The 25,148-nt window shown below is 36.6% G+C and overlaps 1 protein-coding gene across 2 annotated transcripts in view; it reads right to left on the bottom strand.

Moving 5' to 3' along the window:
• Positions 1-25,148, bottom strand: part of hps3 (HPS3 biogenesis of lysosomal organelles complex 2 subunit 1) — a 55,726-nt gene that overhangs the window by 16,449 nt on the left and 14,129 nt on the right. Inside the window, exons 6-11 of one of the 2 annotated variants that reach the window (XM_049465699.1) lie at positions 22,017-22,098; positions 21,571-21,725; positions 20,284-20,385; positions 17,206-17,317; positions 11,534-11,709; positions 6,480-6,660 (exon numbers count right to left, since the gene is read on the bottom strand). In XM_049465699.1, coding sequence (XP_049321656.1) covers positions 6,480-6,660; positions 11,534-11,709; positions 17,206-17,317; positions 20,284-20,385; positions 21,571-21,725; positions 22,017-22,098 — 808 coding nt within the window. The remainder of the gene's footprint in view (positions 1-6,479; positions 6,661-11,533; positions 11,710-17,205; positions 17,318-20,283; positions 20,386-21,570; positions 21,726-22,016; positions 22,099-25,148) is intronic. The other variant, XM_049465700.1, reaches the window with a different exon arrangement.

Raw genomic sequence — 25,148 nt, 5'->3', positions numbered from 1 at the left:
ATTATTAAATTAAATTATTTTTAATTTAACGCACCCGAGGATGGTTATCCGATTTGTAATCAATGTGGCCGTAAAGTCACAGCTAAAGGTGGACATACGTCAAACCTGTTCTCCCATCTCCGAGAACACCACCCCGCTGTGCAGCGCAAAGTATGTGTTTAGTTTATAATTTTAATCTGAACCTAAATAAAACCTCTTTGTAGTCGTGCACAACCCATGCGGTAAGCGCCCGCAAAAGCGCTGAGTTATCCGAAATTTGGGCACGCAGGTACAGGCGTGAAGTGCGTGCTACGATGGATTCACGTGTCCGTGTAAAGGTGCTCGCCGGACTGGATGTGAAAGACGCCGTTCATTTACATGCGTTAATTTTCACATTCTGACGTGCCTGTTTTTCATATGTTAAAACCAGACTCGGTGTGAAAGCCTTAAAATAGAAATCTCTGTTGTGAGGATCATGTCAGAAATAAATCCCCTCTTTCTGCAGTATCTGGTTATATACCAACTCGGCAGAAAAACGGACGTTTACAACAGTTGTTGATCAGACACTGACCCAGGATCAGTTTATCAGATAATAAATCATTTAACTGAATATTTTAAATACAGGATCTTTACTTCCTAGAGGACATGTAATGTGTGTAACGTGTGTGTATGTGTGATATATATATATATATATATATATATATATATATATATATATATATATATATATATATATATATATATTTTTTTTTTTAACTGTGATACGGTGATAACCGTGATACCGCAGTATTTTCTGAGAAGGTTATCATACCGTGAAAACCTCATACCGTTGCAACCCTAGTTCAGACCAACCCATAAAACATTTTCAAGAACATGTGGTATAGGTTTCTATGATCCATTGTTTTTCTTTACTGTTAAAAGGTTATGCTCATATATGTGACTATAAACTGTATTTTAACAGTTTTACAGTTCATTATTATTTTTTAATTTGCCATTGCTCTGCTTTAACTGATATTAACATGTTTTTTTTTATCATCCAAGCAGATTGTTTAATGCTCCCAATAAAAACATAAGGAAGTATCATTAAAAACATGAAAACATACAAAAAACTGTTGGCGGGCGCATGTGCAGTGCCGTAAAGAAGCACATATGGATGGGTAGCATAATTTGACAGGACACCGACAGTTTCCCCGAGCCGTGCACACAGACCCCAGCCTACACAGCTGATTCACACAGCGTCTCTCCCGCTAACCGTAATAAACACTGCATGGAGACAGTTAGCTGCGCTGCCATGGAGAACAAAACTCTTTTTTTTTTATTCAGACAATTTTTTTTCCCCCAGCATTTAATTTTTTACTCAGTAATGGTGACTTTTCCAATGGAGTGAAGTAAAATACTTGTGTTAAAATGAACTAGAGTAAAAGTAAAATTACCTATTTTAAAAACTACTTTAAAAATGACAAATTACTCATAAAATCTACTCAATTACAGTAATGTAAGTAAATGTAATTAGTTACTTTCCACCTCTGATAAATACCCCAAAAAATACAAATAAATAGGGAGAGTAGACAAGTAGCAGCAACATGAAGTCATGAAAACATGAAGTTTGCTATAGCAGCATGATAATGGAATTAGAGCAAATGATATATATTAGAGTAGAGTAAAGTAGAGTAGAGTGATATATATTAGAGTAAAGTAGAGTAGAGTAGTGATATATATTAAAGTAGAGTAGAGTGATATATATTAGAGTAAAGGAGAGTAGAGTGATATATATTAGAGTAAAGTAGAGTAGAGTGATATATATTAGAGTAGAGTAGAGTAGAGTGATATATATTAGAGTAGAGTAGAGTAGAGTGATATATATTAGAGTAGAGTAAAGTAGAGTAGAGTGATATATATTAGAGTAAAGTAGAGTAGAGTAGAGTGATATATATTAGAGTAAAGTAGAGTAGAGTGATATATATTAGAGTAAAGTAGAGTAGAGTGATATATATTAGAGTAAAGTAGAGTAGAGTAGAGTGATATATATTAGAGTAAAGTAGAGTAGAGTGATATATATTAGAGTAAAGTAGAGTAGAGTGATATATATTAGAGTAAAGTAGAGTAGAGTAGAGTGATATATATTAGAGTAAAGTAGAGTAGAGTAGAGTGATATATATTAGAGTAAAGTAGAGTAGAGTGATATATATTAGAGTAAAGTAGAGTAGAGTGATATATATTAGAGTAGAGTAGAGTAGAGTGATATATATTAGAGTAGAGTAGAGTAGAGTGATATATATTAGAGTAGAGTAAAGTAGAGTAGAGTGATATATATTAGAGTAAAGTAGAGTAGAGTAGAGTGATATATATTAGAGTAAAGTAGAGTAGAGTGATATATATTAGAGTAAAGTAGAGTAGAGTAGAGTGATATATATTAGAGTAAAGTAGAGTAGAGTAGAGTGATATATATTAGAGTAGAGTAGAGTAGAGTGATATATATTAGAGTAGAGTAAAGTAGAGTAGAGTGATATATATTAGAGTAAAGTAGAGTAGAGTAGAGTGATATATATTAGAGTAAAGTAGAGTAGAGTGATATATATTAGAGTAAAGTAGAGTAGAGTGATATATATTAGAGTAAAGTAGAGTAGAGTAGAGTGATATATATTAGAGTAAAGTAGAGTAGAGTGATATATATTAGAGTAAAGTAGAGTAGAGTAGAGTGATATATATTAGAGTAAAGTAGAGTAGAGTGATATATATTAGAGTAAAGTAGAGTAGAGTAGAGTGATATATATTAGAGTAAAGTAGAGTAGAGTGATATATATTAGAGTAGAGTAAAGTAGAGTAGAGTGATATATATTAGAGTAAAGTAGAGTAGAGTGATATATATTAGAGTAGAGTAAAGTAGAGTAGAGTAATATATATTAGAGTAAAGTAGAGTAGAGTGATATATATTAGAGTAAAGTAGAGTAGAGTGATATATATTAGAGTAAAGTAGAGTAGAGTAGAGTGATATATATTAGAGTAAAGTAGAGTAGAGTAGAGTGATATATATTAGAGTAAAGTAGAGTAGAGTAGAGTGATATATATTAGAGTAAAGTAGAGTAGAGTAGAGTGATATATATTAGAGTAAAGTAGAGTAGAGTAGAGTGATATATATTAGAGTAAAGTAGAGTAGAGTGATATATATTAGAGTAGAGTAAAGTAGAGTAGAGTAATATATATTAGAGTAGAGTAGAGTAGAGTGATATATATTAGAGTAGAGTAAAGTAGAGTAGAGTGATATATATTAGAGTAAAGTAGAGTAGAGTAGAGTGATATATATTAGAGTAAAGTAGAGTAGAGTAGAGTGATATATATTAGAGTAAAGTAGAGTAGAGTGATATATATTAGAGTAAAGTAGAGTAGAGTAGAGTGATATATATTAGAGTAAAGTAGAGTAGAGTGATATATATTAGAGTAGAGTAAAGTAGAGTAGAGTGATATATATTAGAGTAAAGTAGAGTAGAGTGATATATATTAGAGTAGAGTAAAGTAGAGTAGAGTAATATATATTAGAGTAAAGTAGAGTAGAGTGATATATATTAGAGTAAAGTAGAGTAGAGTGATATATATTAGAGTAAAGTAGAGTAGAGTGATATATATTAGAGTAAAGTAGAGTAGAGTGATATATATTAGAGTAAAGTAGAGTAGAGTGATATATATTAGAGTAAAGTAAAGTAGAGTAGAGTAATATATATTAGAGTAAAGTAGAGCAGAGTGATATATATTAGAGTAAAGTAGAGTAGAGTGATATATATTAGAGTAAAGTAGAGTAGAGTGATATATATTAGAGTAAAGTAGAGTAGAGTGATATATATTAGAGTAAAGTAGAGTAGAGTGATATATATTAGAGTAAAGTAGAGTAGAGTGATATATATTAGAGTAAAGTAGAGTAGAGTAGAGTGATATATATTAGAGTAAAGTAGAGTAGAGTGATATATATTAGAGTAAAGTAGAGTAGAGTGATATATATTAGAGTAGAGTAAAGTAGAGTAGAGTAGAGTGATATATATTAGAGTAAAGTAGAGTAGAGTGATATATATTAGAGTAAAGTAGAGTAGAGTAGAGTGATATATATTAGAGTAAAGTAGAGTAGAGTAGAGTGATATATATTAGAGTAAAGTAGAGTAGAGTAGAGTAGAGTGATATATATTAGAGTAAAGTAGAGTAGAGTAGAGTGATATATATTAGAGTAAAGTAGAGTAGAGTAGAGTGATATATATTAGAGTAAAGTACAGTAGAGTGATACATATTAGAGTAAAGTACAGTAGAGTAGAGTGATATATATTAGAGTAAAGTACAGTAGAGTGATATATATTAGAGTAAAGTAGAGTAGAGTAGAGATATATATATTAGAGTAAAGTAGAGTAGAGTAGAGTGATATATATTAGAGTAAAGTAGAGTAGAGTAGAGTGATATATATTAGAGTAAAGTAGAGTAGAGTGATATATATTAGAGTAAAGTAGAGTAGAGTAGAGTGATATATATTAGAGTAGAGTAGAGTAGAGTGATATATATTAGAGTAAAGTAGAGTAGAGTGATATATATTAGAGTAAAGTAGAGTAGAGTAGAGTGATATATATAAAAGTAGAGTAGAGTAGAGTGATATATATTAGAGTAAAGTAGAGTAGAGTAGAGTGATATATATTAGAGTAAAGTAGAGTAGAGTAGAGTGATATATATTAGAGTAAAGTAGAGTAGAGTAGAGTGATATATATTAGAGTAGAGTAGAGTAGAGTGATACATATTAGAGTAAAGTACAGTAGAGTGATATATATTAGAGTAGAGTAGAGTAGAGTAGAGTGATATATATTAGAGTAAAGTAAAGTAGAGTAGAGTGATATATATTAGAGTAAAGTAGAGTAGAGTAGAGTGATATATATTAGAGTAAAGTAGAGTAGAGTGATATATATTAGAGTAAAGTAGAGTAGAGTAGAGTGATATATATTAGAGTAGAGTAGAGTAGAGTGATATATATTAGAGTAAAGTAGAGTAGAGTGATATATATTAGAGTAAAGTAGAGTAGAGTAGAGTGATATATATAAAAGTAGAGTAGAGTAGAGTGATATATATTAGAGTAAAGTAGAGTAGAGTAGAGTGATATATATTAGAGTAAAGTAGAGTAGAGTAGAGTGATATATATTAGAGTAAAGTAGAGTAGAGTAGAGTGATATATATTAGAGTAGAGTAGAGTAGAGTGATATATATTAGAGTAAAGGAGAGTAGAGTGATATATATTAGAGTAAAGTACAGTAGAGTGATATATATTAGAGTAGAGTAGAGTAGAGTGATATATATTAGAGTAAAGTAAAGTAGAGTAGAGTGATATATATTAGAGTAAAGTAGAGTAGAGTAGAGTGATATATATTAGAGTAAAGTAGAGTAGAGTGATATATATTAGAGTAAAGTAGAGTAGAGTAGAGTGATATATATTAGAGTAGAGTAGAGTAGAGTGATATATATTAGAGTAAAGTAGAGTAGAGTGATATATATTAGAGTAAAGTAGAGTAGAGTAGAGTGATATATATTAGAGTAAAGTAGAGTAGAGTAGAGTGATATATATTAGAGTAAAGTAGAGTAGAGTGATATATATTAGAGTAAAGTAGAGTAGAGTGATATATATTAGAGTAAAGTAGAGTAGAGTAGAGTGATATATATTAGAGTAAAGTAGAGTAGAGTGATATATATTAGAGTAAAGTAGAGTAGAGTAGAGTGATATATATTAGAGTAAAGTAGAGTAGAGTGATATATATTAGAGTAAAGTAGAGTAGAGTAGAGTGATATATATTAGAGTAAAGTAGAGTAGAGTGACATATATTAGAGTAAAGTAGAGTAGAGTAATATATATTAGAGTAAAGTAGAGTAGAGTAAATGCTTTTTCTTAAAAAAGAGTCCATTTAGGCTATTTGGTTTGTTTGGTGTTTGGTATTCACAAAATACTGGACTATCAAATATTAAACCATCTATTAAAAGCTTAAACTGAAAGAAAAATTATCTGAAGAAAACATTAGCAAGCTGTGATAAGCACACAGTAAATATGTAAGTGAACTGTGTATTGTGTTGTATGTTTGATTTGCCAACGATACTGTGTTTGCTACTCTTAATACAATAAAAAAATATATATACTTGTTATTTGCCAAATGGTGCCCAAATATTACTCCATTCCTCCACCCACTCCTGAGTCCTTAGCCCTCCTCCATTACTGGCAATATAAAGTCAGACTCCGTCTCTAGCATTACAGATTACTCAGAGGAAAGCACAGTGACCCAGCTCTGATACCTCAGCGACCAGACGCCTGAGCTGACCAGCAATTACACTTAGAGCGATGAGGAGGAGAGAGCGCCATCTACCCACCAAGAGAGAGCATGTCTAATTGTGCTCTCTCTGACTCCGGCTGCTGATGGAGAAGCAGCACGATCTGGGATTCGAATCAGCGATCCTTGGATAATAATCAAAAGATATTTATATGTTTCTCTCACCTCATTGAGCTCCTCCATGGTTTCCTCATAAAGCGAGTGTTTGAGGAAGAAGAGGAAACCCTTCCTGTATTCTCCTCCAGCGCTGTTAAACATGGCCACGTTTCTGTGGATCACCTCCGTCACTGTTAGGCCAGACATCTTATAGTATGGGAGTGCCAGGTGAAAGTCTCGCTTATCCAGCCTAAAAATATAAAGATATAAAATCATATACAGTAAATATATATATATATATTTTTTTGTTATTTATTTATTTTATTTTTTTACAAGATTTACCACTATAATCAGCATTATACACTAAAATTTAAAGACAACACTATAGAATTCAAATCTATTTAGAGATAAATATTTGTTTGGGGTTTTAAAAGCTTGTAAAAAAGAACAAAAAGAAGCTGAGTATGAATAATGAGTAAGAATTTATAATTTTTTTGCACTATAAGGTGCACCGGATTATAAGGCACATTTTGTGACACTAGTAAGGAACAGGGGTGCCGTCTTGCTAATTCAGTAGGTCTCGCCGTTAGTTGACGAAACCTGTAAAGCTAAGCTACGTTAAGTAAACAAAACCATAATTCTGAAAACTGTTTATTTGGGTGAGTAATGAGCTTTTGTTTATTTATAGTAATCTTAGATTTCCAGGTTTCCACTAAGGCGGTTCGTCCCACGTAGCATGTTTTAATGCTAATACTGCTCCAGCAGTGCTAGTTAGGGTTAACAGTTAATAATGCTAATACTGCCCCACAAGTGCTAGCCGTGGTTAGCATCAGGCTACAGGCTGATAATACTCACCTCTGAACAGTGTTGGGAGTAACGGCGTTAAAACTAACGGCGTTACTAACGCCGTTACTTTTTTCAGTAACGAGTAATCTAACTAATTACTCTGACTGTAACTATAACGCCGTTACCATTTCCGACACACCGTTACTGCACGTTACTTTAGCTGCTCTATGAACTTTTTTTTGTTGTAACTTTGCTTTGCCCTGGTTAACCCCTCTTCTTTCCGGTGAACTTGAGCTTCTGGCCGCTGTGCCTGTGGTTTGGCGTGGTGAAGTGAGGCACAATTGTGACTATTTGCGTGCTCTAATTAATTCAGTGATTGCCGTGGACAACCCAAGTTCCGAATTAAGGACGTTAAGCTCTTTTTAGCTGCTCCGGTTTTTGTGTTGCTGCTGCTTTCTCTTTTAGAGCTCAGATTCTCTGCCCGAACCCGACCTGACCCGAAGACCGTCCCAAAATCAGGCTCCTATTTTTATTTTATATAAAGCTCTGGTGTGATAATCACAATGTTGCTAAGTAACAAATTATTATTGTTCACTAAAGCGAACGAAATAGCGAAAACTGAAAGTGAAAAAACATTTGTGTTAACTGAATCTAATAAAAACGGTAATCAAAAGGAAAAAACATAACTATCTCAAACTGTATTTTGTGTTTATAAAACTAACTAAAACGAACTGAAATTACTGAATTTTCGTGTTTAATTTATTTATAAGCGCTGTTGTACAGCGGAGTTGTACAGCAGGTGGTGTTGCCGAGCGCGCGGCACCTCGTGGTCCGTGGCGTTAGTTCTTGTGTAAAGCGCTCGCGCTACCCGCAAAATACGAGAGAAAACACTGAAAAACTGCAGAATTATGAATGGGATTACAATATGAGCGCAAGGCAGATGAAAGAGAAACAGGAGATACAGTGTGAGAACATTTACCTGTGAGTAGCTCATACACCAGAACAAGCAAATCTCTCGCTCTCTCTCTCTTTCTCTCTCTCGTTTCTTAGATTGATCTCTCTGATGAGATGTGTGAAAACTAATAAAAACTAGCAAGCCCACCCTAAAAACAAATTAAAACTTACTGAATTAAACTATAATAAAATGAAAAATGTAATCACGTAGCTCTGAGCGCACGTGAACACCTCCGCGTTTGACTTGCAGCACTGTGTGTAGCTGTTCTTAAAAATAATTTTAATTTAATAATAGTTCTATGCTTCTATGTTACAGTGTTAATTAACATAATTCTGATTATATTTCGCTCATTCAATCAGCCCGAAAACAGACAGTTTATGGTTTGGGTTGAGTCGGGCTCGGGCAGAACGTGCATGGACTCGGGCTGGGTCGGATTTTTTGCGCCCGATCTAAGCTCTATTCTCTTTTGGTGAAGCTGTTATATTAATACCATTTTAACGGTCATTAGATTGTTGTTTTTGTCCATTATTTTGTTTTGTTTATATATACATATTTCCTTTGAGTGTGGCTTGGTTTGTTTAACTCCATCCCCAGACGCGTTTTTCCGTTTTTTCCGTTTTTTTTCAGTATTATATGTTTTAGTAATTTTCTTTGGTTGTGTGGAGAATTTCGTTTTTATTTTTTGAAATTCGTTAGATTATATTTTTGTCAACATTTTGGGTTTATTTTCGTTTGTTATTTTTCTAATAATAATAGTAAATGCATAATTGATTTCCTTTTTTTTTTTGATGGGCGAATAATAAAAGTAATGCAATAGTTACTTTTACTGGTAACTAGTTACTTTTATAGTGGAGTAACTCCGTTAGTAACTCAGTTACTTTTTTGGAGAAGTAACGAGTAACTATAACTAATTACTTTTTCAAAGTAACGTGCCCAACACTGCCTCTGAACAACAAAAGAGCTAACGCTGTGGTTAATCCTATGCTAATCCTGCTCCAGTCTCCGTGCTGGAGAACTAAACTGAAACTGCTTCTTACAACCTGACCTACAACCTAAAATTCATACATAATGTGCACCGGATTATTAGGCACACTGCCCTATATATGACCTATATAGCTATATCTGTGCTTTTTTCTCGAAACATTTTGTATATTGCTCCCTGCCATAATGCACACAGTTGACTGTGTTTTTTTTTCTTGTTGCAGTTGTTTGTTTTAAAAATACAAGAAAATAATAAATATGTGAGATGTAGGGCTTAGATTCTCTGCCCTACAGCAAGGTTATGGGGCGGGGCGGGCTCGGGCTTATAATGACAGTTTATGGTTCGGGTTGGGTCGGGCTCGGGCAGAACGTGCACGGGCTCGGGCTGGGTCGGGTCGGATTTTTTGGGTGGAAGCACCACCAAATATGCAAGCAACACCAGAAGAAGAAATAGGGGCGTGGCTTCACAGGGAACAAAACCCCTGGTCAGACAGAAACAAAAGCTGTGTCTCAATTCAGGGGCTGCATCCTTTGAAGGACTCATTTGAAGGCCGATTACGTCACCGCGGTGCGACTACGCTGTACCATTTCGAAGACATTAATATAATATAAGTAACTGCACAGTTAATTAACCTGGACTTAATTAATTTGGTATTTTGTGGTCTCTGAAGCAAAACGAGAATCAAAATCTCTGGCTCATTTCTCAGCTCTGACTTTGGTTGTGGCGGGTAGAATCTCAAACAGGAAACAGGAAATACTCCGGAGGGTAGACTGTCCCATTTCACTACTGCCATCGCAGCCTACCCATCCTTCAAAGGATGCAGCCCCTGAATTGAGACAGAGCTAAAGCCTCTCTGGGTTCTCTCAACAGGGAGACAAAGAAACATCAAGACCAAGGCCTCTCCTTTGTTCTACCAAGAGAACAAAGAAAACACCTTTAGAACCAAGCCTTCAATATTAGGACGTCTGATCAACGTTTCCACGGCTGACAAGCTTGCATCGTGAGACACCGGTCCGAAAGACAAGGAAAGCGTCCAGATCGCTTTTCTTAACTGTGTACAACTTCTCCTGGATCCAAAACCAGAAGGACGAATCATTCCCAGAAGAGTTTCCTGGACGTCGTCAAAAACCCTTTCTACAAGAAGACTGACAATTCCCTCAATCCAGTGAGGACGGAAAACATGGATATTTCTAACATATCCATTGCATAACATGAACTTTAAAACATCTGGGCATAGTTTAGATAAAGAACATTTTATCTTTAAACTCATTACATTTTACATAAATATATTTTTCTTAATGAAATCCACAACTGTTTAGATTCTAAACTGAAATCTGTGTACAATACAACTTATACTTTTCTCTGCATGCAAATCTCTCTCTTTTCTAACATTTCTAAAAGTAGAACCCAGCAATAGCTTTAAAAACTGTCCTTTAAACAGTCAGCTTCTGTCTTTGTTCTGGCTCAACAGAGACCTGAACAAAGAACAGCTGAACTGAGACACCACGCTTTATCTTTAAACTCCGCGCCATCATCTTTTGTCTGTCTCCATCGCTCGCACGCACACATGCTCCTCTACACTAATAATTTAGCTCTCATATTGTAAATATCCTGACTGCTGTTTGTAATATTTGTGTTTAGATTAGTTTGTGTGTTAATAAATGTCCATCTATTTTCACCAAGTTGTCCGTGTTGATTTCATGAATGCTGGTTGCTGCCAATAACCATATAAAATTGATTCATTGATCATTGATTAAAATCCTGATATTGTGTTTTATTTATTAATAACTTTATAAAAACAATTGTAGTTTTAATATTAATTAAAATAACAATATTTATAAGGTGGAAGTGATTTTATGAGACTGATTACTTAATGAACTTTATGCCACCAGCACCTACAGAAGTGTAAAAAATATCTAATTCTATTACCACCACTGTAAAAACGATTATTCTAATTCTATATGATTTTATCAAATGATATTCATCCTAGGGGTGGGCAATATTATATCGTATACAATATATCGTGATACAGAAATATCATGATATTAAAAATCCATATTGTGATAATAGGGCTGTTCTGTCTTAAAAGTAGTCTATTATTTACTGTGAAGCTTTAGGTGTATTTATTGTATAATTGTTTTAGTTTGCAGTTTATATGCATGCACTAAATATTCTGCAATACTGCATTATATTATTTTATGCTATACTATTTATTTTGCCACATTATGATTATGCTGTTTTACTATTATACTATATTCCTGAAATTAATTAATTATTTTTCTGTTTTCCTATATCGCCAAGTATATAATTATCGCAAAAATACCCTGAAATATCGTGATATTATTTTAGAGCCATATCGCCCACCCCTAATTCATGTTCGAGTTTATGTTCGTGGCTCACCTGCTGAAGCAGTCACCCAGCTGGGCACAGTTCTCCTGGAAGGCTTCCTGGAGCTGGACTCTGTCTGCAGCCTCGCTGCGGCTCGGGCTCAGCAGGGCGGCTCTGAGGAGCAGGTGAGCTTCACTCAGCAGGTGAACGCAGCTCTGAGACAGCTCGTATCGTTTACTGTACTCCACCTGCGGTGTGAACAGGAATGAAATGTGATTTATGTGTGATATATTATTAACTTTACAGCTTATTTTAGGGATCACAATTTACATTTACCTATATTAACTCAATATTTCCATTCAGTAATTTCCATTCATTACCATTTACTTACAAAAGACATGAAAAACGTTTTGACTCAAAACTCACTCAAAATAGAATATGTTAAGAATAATGTTGCTGTATATTATTAATATTAACTTAAAACATATCACCTAAAATCAAACTCAAATACAGAACAAGTATATACAGGTGCATCTCAAAAAATCATTGAATATCATTAAAAAGTTCATTTATTTCCGTAATTCAGTTCAAAATGTGAAACTCATATATTATATAGATGTTTTATGCACAGAGTGATCTATTTTAATTACTATATATTTACTTCTTTAATTGTTGATGATTATGGCTTACAGCTAATAAATACTCAAAAATCAGTGTCTCAAAAAATTTGAATATTATATTAGACCAATTGGTGCTTTTGTCCTGCTGGAAAACGAAATCTGCATCTCTATAAAAGTTGTTATCAGCAGAGGGAAGCATGAAGTGCTGTAAGATTTTGTGGGAAAACAAAACTGCACTGACTTTAGACTTGATAATAAAACACAGTGGATCAACACCAGCAGATGACATGTCTCTCCTCTAAACCATCACTGATTGGTGGAAACTTCACACTAGACCTCAAGCAGTTTGGACTGTGTGTCTCTCCACTCTTCCTCCAGACTCTGCTCCCTCGATTTACAAATGAAATGTAAAATTTACTGATGATCAGTGATGGTTTGGAGAGACATGCCACGTCAAACGCGGATAAATGGAGGAGCTCACGTGCGGCCAGAGCTGCGTGATTATAACAATCTAACTGGTGCACCTCTCTTTAAACAGTTTAATTTGTAACTTACAAGGCTATAATAGTTTTGAAATTTTCATTATAGTTTAATTTTATTTTGTTTGCTTTTTTGTCCAGTTCAGTTAGTTTAATTCGTTTTTAGAGTGTGTTTGATATGATGTGTAAAAACGAATAAAAACTAGCAGAGAGCTCAATCTGAGAAACTCAAAAACTTAAGGTTTCACAAATTTTTACCAAAATTATTAAGTATGAGTGAGTAAGAGAGAGAGAGAGAAAGAGAGAGAGAAAAATAAGAGATTTTAAACTGCTCAAGGGGAAACAGTGCTTATTAATAAATTAACAAACACAAAAACAAGGGATTTTCTATTAGTAATTTCAATTTTTTCAGTAAGTTTTATAAAAACACAATACAGTTCCAGTTAGTTATGGTATTTCCTTTTAAATACCGTTTTTATTAGATTCAGAAATGATTTTTCACTTTCAGTTTTAGTTATTTCGTTCATTTTCGTTGACGACAATAATTGGTTACTTAGCAACATTGTGATTATCACGCTAGAGCTTTATATATAAAAAAACAGATGCCTTCATCTCAGACTATTTTCTGGAGCCCTGGCCGAGGAATGAGGTGGAAAATCTCGGGTTCGGGTCGGGCTTCGGGCAAAGAACCTAAGCTAGTCCACTGTATTATATCAAGTCCAAAGCTCTCACTTCGTTTAGTATATCTGCGCTGCACTTCCCATTGAAGCTTCACCCTGCACAGATATACGTGCAAGAACACAGAATCTTCTCACTATATTTAATTTCTTGCTCCTGCACCATACAGCTCTGACCAATCAGAGGAGGCTGGTGATTTCAATCACAGTAATCTGAAGGCTCTGCTGCCCAGCTTTCACCAACATGTGGATTTTCCAACCCGTGGAGCTAACCTGCTCGATTGTGTGTATACTAACATTCCCGGTTTGTACAGAGCAGAGCCCCGCCCCCACTACGGCTACTCTGATCATATCACTGTCATGCTCATCCCAGCATACAGACAGCTCATCATACGTGCCAAATCAGAGAAGAAGCAAGTTACAACCTGGCTTCCAGGAGCCATCTCTGCTCTTCAGGACTGTTTTGAGCACACTGACTGGGACATGTTCAGAGAAGCTGCTACTTCTGATGACTCCATCAACCTGGAGGAGTACACAGACTCAGTGACTGGCTACATCAGCAAGTGCATTGAGGATGTTACTGTCTCCAAAACCATCACAACCCGCCCCAACCAGAAGCCGTGGATGACTGCAGAGGTGCGTGCGCTGCTGAGATCCCGAGACAAGGCCTTTAAGTCAGGGGACAGGGCTGGCCTCCGAACAGCTAGAGCCAAGCTCTCCCGGGGGATCAGAGAGGCAAAGCGCACCTACGCAAAGAAAATACACGCCCACTTCCAGGACACTACTGACACTCGGTGCATGTGGCAGGGCATCCAGACCATCACCAACTACAAGTCACCCCCCCTGCTTGTAACAGTGATGCCTCCCTTCCAGATGCACTGAACTCCTTCTACGCAAGGTTCGAAGCACAGAACTACACGACAGCATGGAAGACTACACCTCCTCCAAACAATCAGGTACTGTGCCTGTCCTCAGCTGATGTGCGGAAAACTCTACTCAGAGTCAACCCACAGAAAGCCCCAGGACCAGACAGCATACCTGGCAGAGTGCTCAGAGGATGTGCAGAACAACTCACGGATGTTCTCACGGACATTTTCAACATCTCTCTGAGTATTGCAATCGTGCCGACGTGCTTCAAGACGACCACCATCGTCCCTGTGCCGAAGAAGTCTCAAGTGTCCTGCCTTAATGACTACCGTCCCATTGCACTTACTCCCATCATCATGAAGTGCTTTGAGAAGCTGGTCATGAGGCACATCAAAAAACAGCTCCCGTCCTCACTGGACCCTCTGCAGTTTGCGTATCATCCAAACAGATCAACAGACGATGCCATCTCTACTGCGCTCCACCTGGCTCTCACCCACCTGGACAACAAAGACTGCTATGTTCGAATGCTGTTCATCGACTTCAGTTCAGCATTCAACACCATCATCCCTCAGCATCTGATCGGAAAACTGAGCTTGCTGGGCCTGAACTCCTCCCTCTGCAACTGGGTTTTAGACTTCCTGACTGAGAGACCACAATCAGTCAGGATTGGAAACAACACCTCCAGCACCACCATACTGAGCACTGGCGCCCCCCAGGGCTGTGTGCTCAGCCCACTGCTGTTCACTCTGCTGACTCATGACTGTACTGCAAAGTACAGCTCAAACCACATCATCAAGTTCGCTGATGACACAACTGTAGTTGGCCTCATCAGCAAGAACGACGAGTCAGCATACAGAAAGGAGGTGCAGTGGCTGACGGACTGGTGCAGAACCAACAACCTATCTCTTAACGTGGATAAAACCAAGGAGATGGTTGTTGACTTCAGGAGAGCTCCAGGTGTCCACCACCCGCTGAACATCAACGGCTCTGCTGTGGAAACTGTGGATAACACCAAGTTCCTCTGTGTTCACATTGCAGAGAACCTCACCTGGTCCCTCAACACCAGCTCCATAACCAAGAAAGCCCAGCAGCGCCTCTACTTCCTGCAGAGACTGAGGAAAGCACATCTCCCACCCCCCATGCTCACCATGTTCTACAGAGGGACTGTAGAAAGCATCCTGAGCACCTGCATTACCGTCTGGTTTGGGAATTGCAACACCTCAGACCGCAAGACCCTACAGCGGATAGTGCGGACAGCTGAGAAGATCATCGGAATCTCTCTTCCCTCCATCGCCGAGATCTACACCACACGCTGCATCCGCAAAGCCACCAGCATTGTGGACGACCCCACCCATCCCTCACACGGACTCTTCGCTCTGATGCCGTCCGGCAGAAGATACAGGAGCATCCGAGCCTCCACTACTAGACTCTGCAACAGCTTCATCCACCAGGCAGTCAGACTTCTCAACGCACAGAGACAGAACTGAACCCCCACCCCACCCACCACTCACCCAACACACTCACACAAAACTAAACTGTACACCCCCCCCCTTTACACTCACAAGAACTGAACTTCACCCACACACACACCCAGTCAGCACACAGAGGCTGACATGACTTTATTTGCTGCACTCTTAAAAACTATAAACTCTACCTCAGTAACTGCTGTGATTATATATGTTCTATATGTTACAGTATGTCACACATCTCTGCACCTTATCCCCACTATACACTTTATTATACCGTATCGGTACTGCACTGTCCTGTCTTTAAATTGTCTCGTCCTTTGTATTTATTGTATTTATTGTTATTTAGTGTTATAATTTTATAATTTTATGTTGCACTGTCGTCACTCCTGCACTTTATGTTGTCTATTGCTTGTGGTTCTATGTTGCACCATGGTTCCGGAGGAACATAATTTCATCACACTGTGTACCTGTACTCAGATGTAATGACAATAAAAGCCTCTTGACTTGACTTGACTTGAGACGATGTGTTTGTGTGGTTTATTGGTGTGTAATTCGGTGCGTTTTTAGGTTTACGCCTGTGTGAAACCAAACCAAACAGAGGGAGAAACGCTCCAAATAAACAAACTCATCAACTGATTCAGATCATAGAAACCTTTACAACTACAGGTGTGAAAACACTCTTTTATACTCAGCTAATTAAGTTCTAAATCAGAAATTCTTACAAACCAAGCTGAGATGTTTATAATAAAGTAAAAAAAGTTTTTTTCTTTCCAATTAATCATGCATTCTTTATTCCAGCGCCTCATGCTGGCAACCTGGCTATATCTCCCCTCAAACATAGTATATAAGTTTAAGTATATACTAGCATGTTAATTAACACCACTAATATAAATATAACTGCATTTTACATTTCTTACATTCATTCTTTTATTTACATTTCAAATATCCACTAAAAAAACTGTAAATGTAAATGTAAATGTGATTAATTGCAGTTAATCACAGAATATTGTTGTGAATAATCAGATTAATTGTTTTAATCGATTGACACCACTAGTTATTATGCGCCACATGGAGATTAGGTTATCAGATATACAGAGTTTTTTTGGTTTAATCAAATTAAAACCCTGGAATATAATCAGGAGGAAGATGGATGATCACAAGCCATCAAACCACCAAACTGAACTGCTTAAATTCTTGCACCAGGAGTGGCACAAAAGCAGTGTGTAAGACTGGTGGAGGAGAACATGATGCCAAGATGCATGAAAACTGTGAATAAAACCAGGGTTATTCCACCAAATATTGATTTCTGAACTCTTAAAATTTTATGAATATGAACTTTTTTTCTTTGCATTATTTGAGGTCTGAAAGCTCTGCATCTTTTTTGTTATTTTAGTCTTTGCTTATTTTCTGTAAATAAATGCTCTAAATGAGAATATTTTTATTTGGAATTTGGGAGAAATGTCTGTAGTTTATAGAATAAAACAGCAATGTTTATTTTACTCAAACATAGCAAAATCTCTTGATTTTTTTCCAGAGCTGTACATTTCTCATTCACAATTTATATATAAATTACTGACTAAGAGAAGCTGATTAGGAGGATCTGTTTAAATTGGATCAGTGCTGATAATTTACCATCTCTCTGTAGAGCTGTAATGTGGACACAGTATTGATCACATACAGGTTCCAGCCATGGCCACTGTCATTGGGTTCCTTGGGCTTTGATGTGATGGAGGTTTTCCTGGGTCTAAATACACACAAACAAACACAAAGAACAGAAAAATAATTACATATCATATTATCTTTACGAGAAGAACTGCAGGGCCAGCAGTATAACAGACTACTAGCACTACTAGCACTAGGCTTTGTATCATTTTCTGAACAGTACGGATATTAAATGTAATATTTTTAATAAGAAGTACATCACATAGAAGTATACATACTCCTTAAACTTTTCCACATTTTTTCATGTTACCCCCACAAACGTGCTTTTTGCTCTGAAAAGTTTGGCCTCAATGCTAAATGCGAACATCACCTTGATCACACCATCCCCACCGTGAAACATGGTGGTGGCAGCATCATGTTGTGAGAATACTTTTCTTTAGCTGACTAGAATTGATTAAAAAAATATGGATGGAGATAAATACAGGGCAATCCTTAAAGAAAACCTATTGGAGGCTGCAAAAGACTTGAGACTGGGAAGGAGATTCACCTTCCAGCAAGACGATGACCCTAAACATACAGCCAGATCTACAGTGGAATGATTAAGATCAGAGAATAATCATGTGTTAGAATGATCCAGTCAAAGTCCTTAAAGACCTAAATCCCATTGCTCTTCTGTGGCAAGACATGAAAATGTTAAAATTGCTGTTCTGAAGCTGAGCTTTAGCTGTTTTGTAAAGAAGAACGAGCAAAAATCTCAGTCTCTGATAGAGACAAATCCTAAAAGATTTAATAAGCTGTAACTGCAGCGAAAGGTGGTTCTAAACTTTCCATTTTTTATTTATTAACAAATTTAAAATCCCCCAAAAACACATTTAAGTTTGTGGATGTAAAGTGATAATATGTGGAAAAGTTAAAGAGGTATGAAGTGTTTGAATTTATGAGTAAAAGAGTAAAAAAAGAAAGTTTAGGCTCAGGCGGGTCATAATATGCTACAGTAGTGCTTTTGTTGAGCATAATCTGAAACGTGTGACTGAGATGATTTATGGAGATTAGGAGTGAAACAGGAGTGAGATCACTGAGTCTATAATGATCGTTCAACAAGAACATCACTTTTAAACTCACTGTATTGATCTCTGGGAGTTTAGAAATAGGAAATCTTAAACAAGCTTTGGACATGTGATCTTTCTCCTGGACGAATAACACTAGCCCATTTCAGGCACGGTTATCGCTAGCAGCTCATATGACGGCCATCATGTGATGTTCCTGAGCTTTCCCTCAGGCATTCGCTAATGGTCACTAACAGCCCCTAACAGGAATGAGCAGACTACAAAATCCATTCATGCTGCAGTACTGAACAGTTTTCATTTCCTCCAGTCAAAAATAACCCTCCACCCTCCAATACCAAGGCAATAAACAGGGAAAAGGGAACTAAGTTGTTAGATTGTTAGCAATCAAACAGGGGAATGTTAGCAATTCAGAATCCTGTTTTATATGCTATTATAAATGCGGTTATAATTTGCTAATAAAGCATTGTGATGATTGTAATAAACTCCTGTAAGGAATCATACTGCACTTATAAATGACTAGCATTACACTTACTTATAATTGGATTTAAACCAATAATCAAACTGCATTATAATACATATATACATTTAAACAGGATGCACATTAAGAGAAAATCATTATTGTAATTTAAACTTTTAAAGTATAGCACCAGGACTCTGGAGCAGGGGTATTTAATTAGCATTCAGTACGGTCCAGTCCAAGGTCCGGACCGTCGCCATTTTTAACTTGTGTTATGATTCAGTGCTATATCCTATGAAACATAGAATATAGGATATATGTATATATATATATATATACACATCTGACCCATGAGGTTGTTTGAACTATGATTAAAAAATATATATTAATAATAAAATGCCAGATTTTGTGTACATTCCTTCCCTGTCTCTCTCTCTCACGCTCGGCGTGTCTTTAGTTTCCTCCCGTTCTCGTTTTTCTGTCAGTTCTCTTTTCTTTAACTCTTTATAAAGGCGTTTTCCCCCCACTGCTTTGAATAAACAATGTCAGAATTAAATCCTTCTTATTTAGTTTATTGGTTTGATTCTGCATTGGACAACGTCTGGGTCCGGACCCGGCCACGCCCCACCTATTAGTGACCCCTGCTCTAGACTAACTTTTTGCACTGGTCAGACTCCGGCTCAGACTCCGGCTCAGACTCCGGCTAAGACTCCGGCTAAGACTCCGGCTAAGACTCCGGCTAAGACTCCGGCCTAGAACTCCGGCCTAGAACTCCGGCCTAGAACTCCGGCCTAGAACTCCGGCTAAGACTCCGGCCTAGAATTCCGGCTAAGACTCCGGCTAAGACTCCGGCTAAGACTCCGGCTAAGACTCCGGCCTAGAACTCCGGCTAAGACTCCGGCTAAGACTCCGTATAAGACTCCGTATAAGACTCCGTATAAGACTCCAGCCTAGAACTCCGGCTAAGACTCCGGCTAAGACTCCGGCTAAGACTCCGGCTAAGACTCCGGCTAAGAACTCCGGCTAAGACTCCGGATAAGACTATGGCCTAGAACTCTGGCTAAGACTCCGGATAAGACTATGGCAGACTTCAGCTAAGACTCCGGCTAAGACTCCGGATAAGACTTCACTGCGCTTTCCTCCGAGTGTTAGCGCTGTGATGCTACTTGGCAATGCTGCATCAGCAGATGTTCAAAAAGAGGCGGAGTCTGACTTCACATGTAACATGTGCATGACGTTAATCTTCACCCTCCTGGTGTGTTGGGGCATTGAAATAAAATTATAAAAAAAACCTAATACAAATTATATATAAATGTAATGCTTAACTTATAATTATATGCACATTATATGCATTACAGGAGTTTATTATCATGCTTATAAAGCATTATTAATAAGTTGTCATGAGTAATAACCACTTTATAATGACTTATAAATACAGACTTCATGAAAAAAGTTACCGCATTATTTTAAGGGGGGGGTTTAGGGTTAGGAGGTCATTATAGGGTGCACACAAGGCTGACTTACAGGAAGGACCTGGACAGGAAGCTCTCCAGAGCCGGGTTGGCGGATGGCTCTATACCTACCGCTAGGAAAATCCCTGTCAGTGCTTTGTGCTCTTTTGATTCGCTACAATACAGAGCATTTACTGAGCATCAATCACAGCATTCACAAACAGTTACCATCAGCACATGTGATAATGAGCAACAATGCAGGAACATCTACAACATAACAGGTTACAATCCTGTAACAGAGAAGAACATGTTTCATACATTTATACACACAGTACAACATACTGTGCAGACCTTTAGACACCCAGGTACATTTTAAAACCATTTAGCTTGGAAATAAGAGGGTTTGTGCTTGTAAAATTGTATCCAAACCACATTTATATAATTGTAGAAATACTCATTACGTCCTGAAAGCAATCAGAAAATCAAAGGCTCTGAACCACAGTATCGCCCTACTACAATACGAACTACAGTAACTACAGTAAATACACCAGTAAAAAAAAATGAGTATTTATTATAAGTGGTCTCTTAATTTTTTTCCAGAAATGTATATATATATATATATATATATATATATATATATATATATATATATATATATATATATATATATATATATATATATATATATTAAATATTGAGTAAAATTAAGTTTATAGAATTTACAGAAAATCGGCAATAACAATAACAGGCAACCAAATTAATGGCTTGTGTTAACACTTTAATGTTGACAGTCCTAGTTTATTCCTAATTATGGTCTTCAGAAAGTGACTTATTTTATTTATTAAAAACAGTTTTAAACATGTTATTTTTTAGTCTAGTTTTTAGATCCCAGATTTCTACTGGATGTCCCCAGTCGAATTCCATCACCAGCACACTTCTACTATAATCTAACATAATAAAGTAATAATAATCATAAAAAACTTTGCAATTTTATATTATTATTTATATATTATTATATTATTTTATATTGTTTTATTTGTCGTATTATTGTATTATTTTAATTCAATTGTTTTTCCTAATTCTATTAATTTCTTCTGCCCAAAAAAGCAGCTTTTAACTTATTTTTTTAAAAAGCTGACTAAAACAGTTACTCAATAATTTTATATAAACATCATAGACATGAATGTCAGGCACAGCTGATCCAGTTTATTATCTTTAGATCGTTTAAAGCAGTTAGAAAACTAAGCAAATTTACAGAAGATCTAACACTTAGAATCAGTGCTGCTAAAATCAGCTGAGCTGGATTTTTAGATGAAGCTCTGACTGTGGGAAAAGACAGTATTAAATTAAAATCACCTACACTGATTTCCGAGCTGTTCGCTCCGTCTCCTCTTTACTCTCCACGTCAGCAGCTGTGAGCAGGACGATGTGGTTTCCGTCGTGGCACAGAGACTTCAGGCCGATGAAGAGCTGGATACGCAGACCACACACTTCCATGGTGAAGGGAGGACAGGCCTGGACATTTAATCAGACTTTATTCAGACTTTATTCAGACTTTATTCAGACTGGCTGTAAATTAGATGTTAGTTCGGGCCCAAAAAATCCGACCCGACCCAGCCCGAGCCTGTGCACATTCTGCCCGACCCAACCCGAACCATAAACTGTCTGTTTTCAGGCTGTTTGAATGAGCGAAATATGATCAGAATTATGTTAATTAACACTGTAACATAGAACTATTATTTAATTAAAATTATTTTTAAGAACAGCTACACACAGTGCTGCAAGTCAAACGCAAGTCCCACTTACTTTCATAGTGGTATCAATGTAGGGGTCCTCTGCTCGAGCTGCCACAGCACTGCACCTCACAGAGAAGCACTGCAGAGCGTTCCTAAAACAGCAGAAGACACGCCCACAATCAATCAAACCATGATCTAACAGAACGGAACAAAACAACTAAATAAATGAGTGATCCAGGATTAACAGGTGATGTTTCTAGAAGAATTATTATTCCAGTGTTGGACTTTGCAGAAGAAATTATTTTTATTGTGAATTTTACAGATGTTCATACTTCAAGGTATTTATATAAATAATATGAATACAGAGCTTCATCTAAAAATCCAGCTCAGCTGATTTTAGCAGGACTGATTCTAAGTGTTAGATCTTCAGTAAATTTGCTTAGTTTTCGAACTGCTTTAAACGATCTAAAGCTAATAAACTGGATCAGCTGTTGTTGTGCCCGACATTCATGTCTATGATGTTTATACCGTATTTTTCGGGCTATAAGGCGCACTTAAAATACTTATTTTTTCCCAAAAATCGTCATTGCGCCTTATAATGCAGTGTGCCTTGTGTATGGATTTTGCTTGTGTTTACTGACCTCGATTTTATGTGGTACACGGCGCTCTGTTGTGCAGAATTCCTCACCCACGCCAGAAAAAGATCCCCCTCTTGGGCTAGCGCGCGGTTACCTTTGACTGCCGTACTGCCTCTCGGCTGTGGCTCAGGGTAGCTAGTTTCCACTGTAGCTCCGTGGCCAGAACAAGGTGCCGGTAAACTTTCCTTTCCACCCGTTCTGGGGTAATAGCACAAACTGTTTCTTTTTAGCGCCCACTTCCAAGTAAAGTTAACCTCTTAACACGCGCTGGCCCACCGGCGGGCCAGAAATATTTAATATTTCATAACTGGCTGTGTTTCTGAATAGTTATGAACAGTTACAGGTTCAATATAGACATCCAATATACCATTTTAAAGCTTAGAATCTCTGCTTTTGAGCTATTTAGCCTATTTAGCGGAATATCCTTTCAGAAAATAAACATTTAGGGCGAAATATGCCTTGGTTATGATTTTAATAATTCATAACTCTCATATTTGCATTTATCGTTCGTCCATATTTCATCGAATGCGGTCATGTCATACACCATTCGAACCGTCTGGCTCTCCGGATTCCAGAACTGTGCTTTTACTGTAGGATGTATGTTTCATGAATTAGAGCTGCGTCAGAGCGCATGTTTCCAGTAATAAAAGGCTCTCCTTTTGTCCTGGGGTAACCTCCGGTCACTGCCGCCACCCCCCGAACACACACCCGCGCTCAGCCACAGGTCCTACCTTCAAAACGCGTCCAGACTAAAGAGAATCCATCAATCCAGTCTCCTGTAATCCACAGTTATATCCAAACAGCGCTGGAAATCACTTCATCCAGAAATGAAACTTATCCAATCTTTATCTCTGTTTTAAAACCGTTTTATTCACCGAATTCGGCACAACACGCTATTACAGTCAGAAGCCTCGCGGAGTAATACGTACTTGCTGTGCTTCAACATAATATTTTGGTCTGTCGGAGCGTTGCGGCTAAGTTTAATTTAGTGCGCCTTATAATCCAGTGCGCCTTGTGTATGGACTAACACTAAAAATAGACCGTTCACTCATCGTGCGCCTTATAATACGGTGCGCCTTATAGTCCGAAAAATACGGTATATCAAATTATTGCTGTTTATATTATAACTATTATAACTGTTTTAGTCAGCTTTTTAAAAAATTAAGTTAAAAGCTCCTTTTTTGGCAGAAGAAATTAATGGAATTAGGAAAACAATTGAATTAAAACAATACAATAATAAGACAAATAAAACAAATAAAAAAGTGCAAAGCACTCTTCATGAAAGTCAAGTCAAGTTTTTTATAATTATTATTACTTAAGTATGTTACATTATAGTAGAAATTTGACTGGGGACATCCAGGAGAAATCTGGGATCTAAAAACTAGACTGAAACAACATGTTTAAAACTGGAGTAGGTAATGTAGAATTCAGTAAATGTAAGCTGTTTTTAATAAATAAAATAAGTCGCTTTCTGAAGTTCATAATTATGAATAAACTAGGGCTGCCAACATTAAAGTGTTAACACAAGCCATTAATTTGGAAACAGTTACCTGTTTGCTCACCAGCCCACTAAAACAGATAAATAATCATTAGTGGTGGGCCAATACACAGTTTTTCAATTCTGATCCAATTCCAATACATAACTGCTGATACCGCTCTTTTCATATAACTATTGCCTTTTTTTAACTTTACTTATTATTTAGAACATTACCACTCTTATTGTTGGTGTAGTGCTTAAGGTAACATTATGAAGTTGAAATACAACACACAGCAAATAAAGAACTATTTATTATAAAGAACTACACTAAATTTGCATGCATTCCTATATATTTTATTTCGATCACATTATACCAGGACTCTAAATGCTTTAACAGGATGTAAAGTTTGATTAAACTGAGCCCCTAACTGTCTTGCTCTTCTGCATTTCTACAAGATTTCTAAAATATCTATAATATCTAAAATTGGTAGCGTTAATGTGGTTTATGTGGGAGAATTAATGTTTTTTTTTTTATGCTTGTTGCTTATATACGGGTCCTTTATTTCTGCTGTAGACATAACATTGAGTTTACATTTAAAGACGAACACGAGACAAAAGATCAACATTTCAGAACAGAACATTTCTCACTGTTCCCATACTTTTGAAGGGGAAAATTTATTTTTCATTTTGAAAAATATATACAGTGTATGTTCTAATTTTTTTTCTGATAAAATCGGCACCACTTACAGCAATGGAGCAAAAGCAAGAGCTGATTGTTTTCTTACTGAGAACGAGGCTGCTGTGAGATGTGGGATGTGAGATGAGATCTTTCTAGCTCTTTCTTGCCATTCTCTCTCTCTCTCTCTCTCTCTCTATATATATTTATATATATATACGTATATATATATATACGTATATATATATATATATGCAGATTTTGTAGAAATTCTTGAGTTATTAACCTGATTACATGACATAGTGCGTTATTTGTGTCAAACCTGGCACTGCGATGTCATTATTTAGAGTTGTGCCAAACTAAAATAGTCTGTACGAAATCCAGTGCTTTGAGCTTTTCAATTAAATTAAC

Source organism: Astyanax mexicanus, chromosome 16, assembly GCF_023375975.1.
Source record: "Astyanax mexicanus isolate ESR-SI-001 chromosome 16, AstMex3_surface, whole genome shotgun sequence".
NCBI lineage: Eukaryota > Metazoa > Chordata > Actinopteri > Characiformes > Acestrorhamphidae > Astyanax > Astyanax mexicanus.
The sequence above is the reverse complement of the archived record's forward strand: the minus strand, read 5'-3'. Positions and strand labels throughout refer to the sequence as shown.